Below are 13,112 nucleotides of genomic sequence, written 5' to 3'. Positions count from 1 at the left end.
AAGATACAAAAAAGATAAATTGCTAGTTATAATTTTATTATATAATCTCTAGTGGACATCTATATATCCACATTTAGTCAATATAGATGATCAGATTGTCATCGAATTATAGAGAGGAGGGACAAGAAATGCCATCACAATAAATACTGTAAGGACTAACTTGCTTCATAACCACAAATGCATGCTAGCTTCAATTAAATTCACCTTAGAAAAAGCTTGCAAAGCATCAATCTATACTTTTTTATTGATAGATTGAGAAAGAATAAGAACTCTCTTGCATATTGTCGCAAACATCCATTTCAAAGACCAAAGGACAACCAAAAAGAATATTGCAAATCTTGAATAAGAATGTTCTAGTACTACGCTATCTTGAGAGTGAACAAGTGATAATCATTCAGCATATGATTTTGTAAGGTTAAGGATAGAGATTAATATTTATGTCCATCTTCTTTACAGCTTCCTCAAATATAATATTAAATCAACTACTTATAGTAAGAATTAAAACAATAACTATTTTTGATAGATTACCTAAGTTTAAAAATTATACTAAATCGATCATTTCCGATTTCGCTTCCTCAGTTTATGAGATGAAATCATATGTTAAAGTACGAGTCAAATGTGAGGTGCAAGAGTTTTATTTGTTACTACTGACTTCATTTTCCAATTTATTATTTTAGTTTTCACTTCATCTTCATCGTTAAGTGTTGTGACATAATTTAGGGGATTGAGCAATAAGATGATTAAAGGCTTGACACCTAAAGTTGCAAGTGGCCCTCAAAATTGTTAGGATGGTATGATCTTATCATGTTGAGCTTTTAAAATGGAAGGATGGAATATTGTCACTAGTTGTTAGGAGACATGAATTGATCATGCGTGTTAAGCTCATTTCACCTCATCCCGTGATTGTACTACTCCATAACATTGTCTTCAAATTTTCTCCTATATACTCCTTTAGGAGTGGTTTGGTATCACTATCAAAGATTAGAGAAATGAAAACCAGAAACGAAAACCAAAAACAAATAAAAAAAAATAAAAACTAAAAACTAGCAACTTGTTTGGTTAATATTTATAAAACTAATATAAATTAAAAACTTTATTTAAAAAATGCACCTTTTTATCTTTAAATAAAATAATATTATAAAAATATGATTAAAATAATAAAATTACGAATAATACACATTAAAAAATTACTATAATAAAAATAAAATATAACTTTATTACTTAGTTATTCTACTTTCAAAATTTACTTTACAATAAAAATTTTATTGTACATAACAACTAAAAAATAGTAAAGGTATTTTGTAATTGACTTTATTTTTATTTTTTTTAAAAAATTATATATATTTCTTTTAATTATAATTAAATTCATGTGATCATTTAATTTTAGTTTTAATTTAGAAGTGTATAAAATGAATAATTCAATTCAAAAAAACTATTTCTCGATATTAAAATTCTGGCAACGAGTTACCAAAACAACTAAAAACCATAAATTTGACTTTCAATTTTTAGACAAATAGCTGAAAATTCACAACAGAAATAGAAAACTTACAACATAAACGAACATATTTTTATAATCTATTTTTTTACTGTGGGGAAATAGAAATTAAACAAGAAATAGAAAATAATAACAATACCAAACAGACCCTTAGTTATCGAATACAAGTAGTTCCCTTACCCCTAGATTCAACTAGAATATTTTTTTGAGTTTAATTTATTCAAGTTATACCAACAAAAACTAAAGAATAAATCCAATCTTCAAACATGTCACGAGGCCTATCATCATGAAAATCAAGAACATCTACTAATTTTCTTTTATTATTATTATTATTATTATTATTATGATTTTGTTTTATTTCTATTAATGAATGATTTATAAAGAGAATGCAATGAAGATGTGTGCAATGAGATTAGATCGGAGTGGTTGCTTTGGCTTTAATATCAGATGATGATGCAGGACTAAGGAAAAAAAGAAAAAAACTGAAAATAGAAAAGAGAGAGGGCTTGAGTTAAAATAATGAATCAACTCAGATTCAATTAAATAGGGCATAAGAAAGAATTACAAAATTTATGGCTAAACCCTTATACTAAAACCCCCAATTAAGACTCCTGAACCATCCTAAACATAAAAATAAACAAATATGGAATGAATAATGAAATACTATTCTAAAAATTGGACTCAGTGGTTCTTGGTTCGTTGGAATATTGTCACCCATCTTGCCTCATCTGTAGAGCTTAGAAATTTTTTTAATTGATTCTATCTTGGCCACATGGATCTTCATTAAGGCCACTAAAGTGCTTGCCTAGTCCCAAAATTTTTTTTTAATATAATAATCTTAACATTATTTATGATATTTATGTGTTTGGTGGATGGAGTGCTAAAATTATTTGATGTACTTAGAAAAATTAATTTTAAATAAAACTAAAATTTAAATAAAATATTAAAGGCCCTAATTAAATTATTCGCCTAGGATCCCATATTATGAAGAGCCGCTCCTACTTGACCATCCTCTTTTTCCTTGTAATTATTTACAAGTAGAGAGTAACCCTACATGTTAAATACATATAATAAGACCATTGAGATTGTAGAAAGTTGTTTGTGGCACACAAAACTAGAAGGTGGTGACATATATAAGTTTATCCAAAAAATAATAATAATAATAAATTTTATATATATATATATATATATATATATATATATATAATACTAGTAATTAATTAGCTTGATTAGCTAACTACTTTTCAAAGTCATCTTCCATACGTACAATCCAACCAACAAAAATCAACTCCCCTATTAAGAAGACAAAAATGAAACAAAGTTCTGCAAATTTTAATTCCTTTTCCTTGGCAATCAATCCAAATCAGAAAGAGAGAGAGAGAGAGAGGACCCATCAGTAGTTGTACCAACGCGGAGTAGCGAATCTAATAGAGATCACAGCTGAAAAAACACAAAACATTTTTCTTGCAACACAGATTGCTTCTCACCTACTTAATAAAACCTCCCCATAACAGTTCCTGGCCTCAAGCACGCCTCTCTCTCTCTCTCTCTCTCTCTCTCTCTCTCTCTCTCTCTCTCTCTCTCTCTCTCTCTCTCTGTGTATATATATATATATAACCTACAAATATATATAAGCTAGGAGAAGGCCGACCCTGATACGCAAAACAGCTAGCTGAAATCTGAAGGGATCTTTTGTTTCATTTCTCTGGTTCCAAAAATGGAATTGCAAGACGCCCAACAGCAGCCACAACAGCAGCAGCAGCAGCAATTGCAGCAACAGCAATTGCAGCAACCACAACAAAGCACTTTCCATGTGTTGGCAGTGGATGATAGCCTTATGGATAGAAAGCTCTTGGAGAAGCTCCTCACTGTTTCCTCTAATTACCAAGGTATTTATGTATGTATATATACCTACAACACAGCCATTGTTCATATTTAAACTCAAAAAAATAAAATAAAATAAAATAAAATTTGTAAACGGTATGATATACTAACTAAATGTAGTTTGATTTCTTAATTTATTGATTTTAAATTACTGATGTTTAATGATTTTCCTTGTGTGTATATACATGGTTTGTGGTTGATTTGGATAATAAGTAACATGCGTGGAATCTGGGGACAAAGCTCTGGAGTATCTGGGCCTCCTCGATAACCTTCACTGCAGCGATCAATATTCAACAGCTTCTTCCTCGTCTTTCTCTCAGTCGCCACAACAGGTGATATTCTCACCTTCAATTTATTCCATCTCTCGTTACTACTCCCTCGCATTCTTGCTTGTGGGTAGTACTTAAACAGGCTTCTCTCCTTAATTTTGAGTGATTTAATTATTCCTATATATAATTAGACAGTCTATATATGCATACTCTATCTCTACATTTTTTTTTTTTGTATAATTAATGATTAACTCTAACCCAGTTTAGTACAGTTATAGGAACATGGACAATGTTTTAGATTTATATGTATAGACAGTTGGTGTGATGCATTATCATGTGGTGGATTCAAGAGCGGTAGTTAGATGAGTTCACATACGATTCTGAAAATGTGGATGCAAACTAGCTAGTATGTAAATAAGAGAAGGCTGTGAAGCAGTAAATCTATTGATGAAGTTTAAAAGTTGTGATCGATCAATCTGACGGATCCTTGATGATTTGATCAAAGGACAATGATATTTCTAACGAATTTATGGGTGAAGGAGATGGAAGGGTAAAGCTGGTGTGCACAGTGCGGTCGATAATGGGAAGGATTCACAGTCCAGTTTGGTTTATCCGGAATGCTATGGCATTGTCGCATTTGAAACATTGCATGAACAGAACATTTTTGCATATTGGCCCCCACATGTCAACGCAAATATAGTATAGCAAGGAGGCAGTCACATGCATGTGTTAATATTGCCTTTGACAGACAGTAGTACACCCATACCTAATCTATTTCAGGAATATATATATTTAAATTTATTTTTGTGCTGCATCACAAAGTAAATATAAGAAAATAAAGACTTTATGATAAATTTCTTGCCATTAAAGTCATATATTGTCCTTTAAAGGTCTGTTTTTTGATACCCATATTTGGTAATGGTGTAGCAAAAGTAAAGGGAAAGAAAATCAGAACAAAATATTAATTTGTTTTCTAATTGTATCCTTACATATAAAAACCACAAATACCAAATATAGAATAAGATAATTATCAGAATCAGTCTAATATATAGTTGAGCTTAGTTTGCTGAACCTATCATTTTAAATGTTTGATCTTCTTTTTCCCCTTTTCATTTCTTTTAATTGCAGTTTGCATACATGCACCTTTGCTTTAATTTTCTGCTCAGTTTTGAGTCATGAATGCATGACCTAATTTGATGGAAGAGCTCCGAGATCTATTGGAAAAATTAACTTCAAGGACGTGATGGCATACGAATTAAATCCGTGTTAATTAATCAATGACATTGAAATCTGCATTCAAAATGAGTAATTATATTTGTATATATATTCACACACACACGCAGGGATTGAAAGTCAACCTGATCATGACGGACTACTGCATGCCGGGGATGAGCGGCTATGACCTTCTCAGACGAGTTAAGGTCAACCACCAATCACCTCTTCCTTAATCATTTTCTCATCTTACCTTTACCTTTAACATATTTTAGTTCCCATGTGCATCTTAGAAAAAAAAATCTAATATATATATATATCCTGATCCGTCATAGAAATTCACATGCTTGAACATTACCATACTTGATTACTTTTTCTTATATACGTATTTTTTTCTTTTGAAATCTTGAGATCTTGCTTACGCTTGCAGGGATCATCGAGGAAAGACATACCAGTCGTGGTCATGTCATCAGAAAATGTACCTTCTAGAATAAGCATGCAAGTTTTTTCTTCCTTAATTTCCTTCCGTTGGATTTTTCTCACTCTACAATTTCCTGATATATAATTTACGCACTAGGATACTAATGCATTTGAATCTTTATGCGTATAGGTGTTTGGAAGGGGGAGCACAGGAGTTCCTGTTGAAGCCTGTTCAGCTATCAGACTTGAAGAAGCTTCAGCTCCATCTTTTGCAACCAGTGGAAGATAGCAGCAGCAGCAGCGGCAGCGGCGACAGCAGCGATGACAAGGCTGCAGGCGTCGGTAATGGTAGCAAGAGGAAAGCAATGTCCACAGAGCCTCCAGAGAGAAGACCCAATAAGCTCAAAGGATTAACAGCTGTATCATAAATTAATATTTATACATAGATCTTCTAATTACTTATACCTACCCAGCAGTGCAGGCTTAACTTAATTATATATGATCACCTGTATTGATTTTGCTTGGTTATATATGAATATATACCATGCATGCATGCACCCGATCTCGTCCTTTGATGTTCAGTTGTTGCTAAGCTGTAAATAAAATAAGTTTAATTTGCAGGGAAAAAAAAACTTAACGCATATTGTTTGTTGGATTGTGGCTCACTTTTTATTTTTTTTATTTTTGCTTAAGGTTGGATTGATATTTTCAATCAAATTAACAGACAAGGGGTTTATATTAGCATTATTCGCGAAGGGTTTTATACTAACATTTTTCATCCTAGCCGCAGAAAAATGAATCATTGGTGTAGATATAGGATCATTCCATTCAAGAAACTTGCAAACACATACATTAGTAACGTTGTGTTTTAAAAGTCTCGGGGTATGGGGGTGATGGCCAAAAGAGAATAGCCCAAGATCTTTCCTTAGTCCATTCTATACTAAGTATATTAATTAATTATAGAAAGTAAAAGTAATTAACAACCAAGAACACAAATCAGTCACACGATAATAAAAGAAATACCGGGATTTACCTTACATTGAAACCCTTTGGTACGAAGGAAAAATCACAGGACCAAAATTCACTTCCAATATTTCATTAGTTCAAAATAATAGGTTACAATAGGTCTACTCTAGTCACAACTAGAGGCATACATCAACTACAATCATCAAGATTTACACAAGGATCCTTGGCATACAAAGCAATACGAGCCATCACCAATAAGGTGGAATCAAAAAAACTTGAATGAGAAATGGAGAGGTCTCACCCAAAAAAAAAAGTGGTTGTTGAAGCCACAGAATCAAGGCTACTGATCTCCAAGTCAAACTGACCATAATGAAGAAGAATTAAGTCATGAACAAGTTATCAAACTTTCAATTCAATCAAACAATAAATCACCATCTAATATTCATGATCAAGTCCTTAGATTTCCAATGATGAATTTTTGTCTCTCACTCTCTTCTTGATAGTCCTAAGGATGCACAAAAGCTTACTTTCTCACTTCAATAACTTCTCAAATTAAGTGTTTTTTTTTTTTTTGTTTTGTTCAAAGATGGTCATCATCTTCTAGATAAAGCCCCAAACATCTAATAAAAATGAACCACTCCATTCCAAGACAACAAAACTGGGCTTCAATTAAACACAACCGCCTTCACTCTTATTTGGACATGAATTCCACAACCAAAGACTTTGAAGTGAATCATTCCCCACATGGGAGGGAAACTCAACAAATCTCCCCCTATCAACTATGTGGATATATTCACCATACTTGCAATCAGGTAATATGTTTTATGTTTAATTATCTTGTGATAGAGATTTATCATCATGTCTAGGGGTGAGCACAATTTGGTGACTCACTCTCTTCCCTAAATCTTTTATGTTTTAAGCATACTATTATTGTGTAGTTAAGTATATTTATATTTATATTGATTTGCTATGAGTATTATTAATATTGTGGAGTTGAGCATATTTGTATTAATATTGATTTGCTGTGAATATTATTAATATTGTGTAGTTGATCACGTGTTGAAATCTGTGCATAAACTTTCTTATATTTATGGATTGATTTTTATCTATTGTGGATATCATAGTTAAGGGTACCTATATTGATATACTTTTTTTTTTTTTTTTTTGAGAATATGGCTGCTATTAAAAAGTTAGATTACATGTGAAATAATATGGTTGGCGTTTTTAATCTGATCTCTATTTTGATGCTGACAAAGCACTTGATCTTATGTATGCATTTAGCATGTGAATAGGCTTATATTTGACACACACATAAGATAAAGGGAAATGAAAGCAAGAACGGAATTTAAAGCTCACCTCATCCGGCATATTCCATGATGAAGTAAAGAGCAGAAAGAAGAAGAAGACAAATGTATTTTAATTGTAAATGCATTTATTTCTTGGTCTGTAATAATGCATATCATGCATAATGTGGATAAAAGCTTAGTAATGACCATAGACTGACCTTAGGGACCCAATACTTGCACCAAAAACTTTTTTCTAAAAGACTAAAATCACACAAAAGATTTTAGATTTGCTTTAGAGTCAACACCAGGGCAAAAACTGAGGAATTCACTGACCTCGGTCGACTGACCAGTTCACGTTATAATCAAATCCGTCGACTAACCACACCTTTGGCCAGAAGTCAAAGTTTGATTAGGCTCAGTTGACCGACCACTTTTTGAACTTAGTGTCCACAGTCAACTGACCTCTGAACTTGGCCTTTCTGCCTTCCTCAATCGACTCATGCTTTCAGTTCAAAAATAGCCTCAATAGACCGGCCTTTAAGACATGGCCAACCAATCATTTGGCCAGCCAACCGAACATACGAAGAAAGGAAAATCACCCAAGGACAGCTGACTGACCCCTTTCCTCAGCCGACTGAACCCATTGAGAAATTCAAATTTGGTATGTGATGTCAACCGATCAACGCTAGCTTCAGCTGACCAAACCTCTCAGGTTCTGATATTTTTCAGTGCTTAAAGGCAATTATTTTTTGATTAAACAAATCTAAATATACCATATGTGTCCCCAAATAGTCATATTTTCTGAAAAACTATAAATAGCCCCACCATTCCTCATTTTTCTAACTAATGCTTAGATTATAATTCTCCCAAATACTTTTGTGCTTCATTTCTTTTATCTCTTCAAACACAAGCATATCATCTTGAGTCTCTTTCATTCATTCATTTGAAAAATCATATTTCAAAGAGAGCATTTTATTTAGGGTATTCATCTCATCATCAAAAGCATTTTACTCTTATTCATTATTTCATTGTTTTAAAATTATTATTAAGAGTAAATCTTGGTTCTCTCCACTTATTTCTCTTGATAAATATTTTTTGGAGAAACCACTTAGAGCTAGTGGATCTTTGAGTAACCCGTTGCAAAGGTTCAAAAGCTCATCTTGCATTTTATTGCATAACTTTATTTTGAGCTAAACCTCAATATCTCCTACACTTTCTTTGTAAATCTCTCAGAGATATTTTGAGAGTTATTCAAGAAGGCTTTGAGCATATATTTATTGATATATTTATTGCTTGGAAAGCTTCTTGAATTGATCTTTGCCTAGTCCTAGGTTCTCCTACACTTTGTTTGAAAAATATATTTGGGAGAAAATTTTTATTAGGGTTTGAATCTTTGAAGTGCATTGTCATATATATCATTTTCAAAGATTACAAAATCAATTTGAGAAATACCACACATACTCACTTGAACTTATTTCACATCATATTTGAGTGCATTGTGCTTTAAATTTGTACACATCTGCTTAGTTTAGAAGCAATTTATTTGTACAAATATTTTCATATCTGTTGTATTCCAGGTGTGACCTGAAGAGGGAGACTCGCCCTGTAAGGAGTCCCGGATTGGATTAGACTCGGTTAGGAAAGCTGGGATTTGCACCATCTCATAAAGGGTGCACAATTTGGCTCTGCATGGCAATTGAACTGAGGTGTCTTCACCCCTTAAGGAGAATTGGTTGTGACTCAGCCCCGTAATTTGAGTTGGCGAGTCTCCGCTCTATAAGGAGAGTGTAAGTGGCATCGCTCTGCCCGGTTAAAGTGAGCACCTAATGGAATCATTTTGCATGTGAACTTGAGGCAAGGACGTAGGTAGGATTGACCGAACCTCAATAACAAATATTGTGTTGTTCTCTCTTCCCTACGCATTTTAGTTTCCGATCATGTATGCTTAATTATATTGTATTGTTTATTTGCATACATTATTATTTGTGGGATCTGAGACTGAATGGGAAAATACTGAGACTGCTCTTTATGTTTAAATATTTGCTCAGTTATATATATTGTTGGGTTTGTAGTTGATTAGAAAGACCCTAGGTTTATGTAATATTGCTTACTGATTCTAATTAAACACACTTAACTTAGGAAGATTTTTAAATACCCAATTCACTCCCCTCTTTGGAATACACCATTCATATCAATTTGGATTAGAGTCTCGTTGCAAAAAGCTTAACCGCTTATACTAAAGATCGCAATGACTCACATTTGTGTATCCCCATTGTGGATTTCACCACCTGAAAATTATGAATGAGTGTATTTATAAAATTTATGCACCAGAGGGCCTGACAAGTGTCTGTTAAAGGAAATTTTGCACTAATAAATGAAAATGATTTTAACTTGATTAATTCACATGCCATGGATTTATTTTACTGTGCTTTAGATTATAATATTTTCCTTGAGATTATGGCATGTAGAAGTGTATAAAAAATCTGGGATGAATTTGAAAAGAAATATGGAGAATTTTGGGAGAATGAGACCACCGCTCAGGAAGTGGTAAATGATAGGGTAATTGTATTAACAGAAAAAAGGTATTTGATCCTAACTCAGCCTCTATAGATGATTCTTATGTTGAATTTTGTGATATCATATATGCTGAATCATCTATTAAATATCATGATAGTTCTGTTAATAATGCATGCGATGATTCTCGTGAAGAAATTTGTGATATATCTTGTGATGATTTTGTTAATGAAATATGCAATGATTCATGTGATATTTATCTTGGTATATTTTGTAATAAATCATCCATTGAATTATATGATGAGAGCATACCTTCGCATGGAGAACTAGAAAAAAGGCTTATTTAAGACACATAAGTTTCAAGTAAGGTTGCCTAAACAGAAAATATTTTTGAAAAAACAAAAGTAAAAAGTTGGCAGCACAACTAGAAAAGCAAAAAGATCATCATGCCACATTAGAAAAGAAAAAGATTAAGAAGATATTGAAAATTATTTGCATAGAGGAAGAAATAGATGATTATTCTAAAGTTACTCTCAAAGTTAGAAATAAAAAAGAATAATCATGTTAAACCCTTAGAAGTAAAAAAAATCATTTCTTTCAAAAGGGGTTCATCATTTAAATCACATTGTTGTCAGCAAGCCTCATTTAGAGTAAATAAGCATAATCTCTAACGTGCATATAAAACTTGCTTATTTTGTAAAAGAAAAGGGCACAACTGGTTTAATTATCTACTTAGAAGTGTCAGAGTCTTAGATAGAGAAATGATATGGGTATTCATGAAAGCCAAGCCCCTAGGGCCAAAGGAAGAAAGGATTCCAACTTAAAATTATTTAAATTTCCTTTGCTCTTAGGTTCAGGGGTTGTGGTGACTAAAAGGCTTAGGAAGTGGTTCGGGCTTAAAATGTAAAAACTTAATATACACATCCACTTCCAAATGGACATGACATCTTTGTGAGGTAAATAATTCTTACTGCTTAACTCATGCCTATATATGAATATATTAAGTTAGGCATCTTTTGTCCATTTTACTTTATTGAGATTTAGGGATATGTCTCACATTTTACATCATTTTACTCGAAACTCATTGTTGAACTTAAAAGCCTAATCTAATTTTTAGTCATTACTTTAGTAATAAGCATTGATAATCATAAATCTCTATTCTGTAAGTGCTTATTAAAAAGACATCCTTCGTAATCAAAATTAGGAGCATTCACTAAGGGTATCAAGTCTTCATCTAGTTATAATAATTTTTTTCCCCTTTGTGCATAAATTGTAAAATTCCTCTAATTTTGATTCATATAAAAGCCTACTTCTCCATAGGAATTCTTTACCAATCATGATCACATTTGGTAAAGTTTCATCCTATTCCTTGGTTCATATCCTCGTTTCAAAAGATTTGGAACATGTGTTAAATAAGGGAGACCTTGCTTCTGAGGTTTGGAGGAAGGTGTTCATTTTCTTAGATAACAAAGTTGGAAAAAAGAGTCCAAATGTGGTTTAATAGGACTTCTAGGTTCTCTCAACTGGGTTCATTGATGGGTTTGATTCCTTATTTAGTAGTTTGGAGGTTGTGGAGAAGGAGATGTGTGACTAGAATGGGAGAAAAATTAGAGAGTAGTACTGATGTGTGGCTCTCCATTAAGTATTGAGTGGGGGTTTTGAGTAGGAACATGACAGAAATGGTTCAGTTAAAGGATACTGATTTTCGGATTTTGCAGAATCTGGAAGTGCAAATTGTGAATAAAAGAATCAAAACTATGCAAAGTGTGAGATGGATAAAACCGAGGCAAGAGAGATTGAAACTAAATTTGGATGGGAACAGCCTGCAGAACCCAGGGCCGGCAGGTGGTGGTGGCATCCTTAGAGACCATACAGGTTCTTTTGTGATTGGTTTTTTAAAATATTTTGATTTTTGTTCAAATAATGAAGCTGAATTAAGAGCTATATTGGAGGGAATAAAGATTTGCAAACATTTGAGACATACCTGTAACGATATTGAATGTGATTAGAATATTGTAGTTAATTGGATAAGAGCCAGGAAGTGCTCCTTGTGGTATTTGTGGGATTTTTGGAAGCAACTTATTGGTTTATTGGAGGGAGTAGATTTTTCGATAAATCATTGGTATAAAGAACGGAACAAAGTGGCAGATGTCTTAGCTTAACAAGGTGCTATAGGGAGGAATAGTTTATTTACAAATAGTAGTCAACTCCCTAGAGTTAGCAATGGTTTGTATAAATTGGAGAAGATGGGTACGACTTATATGAGGTATGTTTAGCTGATTTCCTTTTGGTTTTAGCTTATGCTTTATGTTGTTTTTCTTTTGTTTTGTTTTATTGCATGAGATTTGTTTTGTAGGTCCTATTTTGTTTTGTTTTGTTTGGACTTGTAACTCAGTTTTTGGCTGGATGTTGGTGTTGTTCTTTGGGAGATTTTTAACATGTTGTCTTTTGTTATCTCCCATTGATTGTCTTGTAACCATGGTATTCCTCCGCCAAAAGTGAGGGGTTATCAATAAATAAATGGATGTGCCGCCCCTCTTTAAATATATATATATATCCAAAGGATACATTTCAATCTCCAAAGAGCTATAGTAAAAAATTGTATACTTCTTAGGTGCTCCTTGTTTCAAATATTTTCATAAATTGGATAAGATCGAGTAGGTGCTCCTTGTGGTATTTGTGGGATTTTTAGGAGCAGCTAATTGGTTTATTGGAGGGAGTAGACATTTCGATAAAGCATTGGTATAGAGAAGGGAACAAAGTGGCAGATGCCTTGGCTTGTCAAGGTGCTATGTGGAGGAATAGTTTGTTTACAAATAGTAGTTAACTCCCTAGAGTTATCAATGGGTTATATAAACTGGAAAAGATGTGTATGACTTATATAAGGTATGTTTAGCTAATTTCCTGTTGGTTTTGATTTATGTTTTATGTTGTTTTATCTTTTGTTTGTTTTGTTGCGTGAGATTTGTTTTGTAGGTCCTTGTTTTGTTTTGTTTTGCTTGGACTTGTAATTCTGTTTTGGTTGGATGTTGGTATTGTTTTTTGGGAGACCTTTAAAGTTTTTTC

At 32.8% G+C, this 13,112-nt stretch overlaps 1 protein-coding gene across 2 annotated transcripts; it reads left to right on the top strand.

Moving 5' to 3' along the window:
• The first annotated feature begins 2,822 nt into the window (after window positions 1-2,822).
• On the top strand, window positions 2,823-5,921 carry LOC131161957 (two-component response regulator ORR4-like). Of its 2 annotated transcripts, XM_058118026.1 has the most exons (5): window positions 2,823-3,384; window positions 3,593-3,711; window positions 4,992-5,069; window positions 5,291-5,358; window positions 5,471-5,921. In XM_058118026.1, the coding sequence occupies exons 1-5, from the start codon at window positions 3,213-3,215 to the stop codon at window positions 5,706-5,708; spliced, it is 675 nt and encodes a 224-aa protein (XP_057974009.1). In that variant the 5' UTR covers window positions 2,823-3,212; the 3' UTR covers window positions 5,709-5,921. The 2 variants fall into 2 exon arrangements, with proteins under 2 accessions (XP_057974009.1, XP_057974010.1); XM_058118027.1 differs by lacking the exon at window positions 4,992-5,069.
• The last annotated feature ends 7,191 nt before the right edge of the window (window positions 5,922-13,112 follow it).

This window comes from Malania oleifera, chromosome 8, assembly GCF_029873635.1.
Source record: "Malania oleifera isolate guangnan ecotype guangnan chromosome 8, ASM2987363v1, whole genome shotgun sequence".
Taxonomy (NCBI): domain Eukaryota; kingdom Viridiplantae; phylum Streptophyta; class Magnoliopsida; order Santalales; family Ximeniaceae; genus Malania; species Malania oleifera.
The sequence above is the reverse complement of the archived record's forward strand: the minus strand, read 5'-3'. Positions and strand labels throughout refer to the sequence as shown.

Coding starts and splice junctions, on each gene's coding strand:
- LOC131161957 (XM_058118026.1), top strand. CDS start 3,213: ATGGAATTGCAAGACGCCCAACAGCAGCCACAACAGCAGCAGCAGCAG. Junction 3,385..3,592: donor TGTTTCCTCTAATTACCAAG/GTATTTATGTAT, acceptor TTGGATAATAAG/TAACATGCGTGGAATCTGGG. Junction 3,712..4,991: donor TCTCTCAGTCGCCACAACAG/GTGATATTCTCA, acceptor ACACACACGCAG/GGATTGAAAGTCAACCTGAT.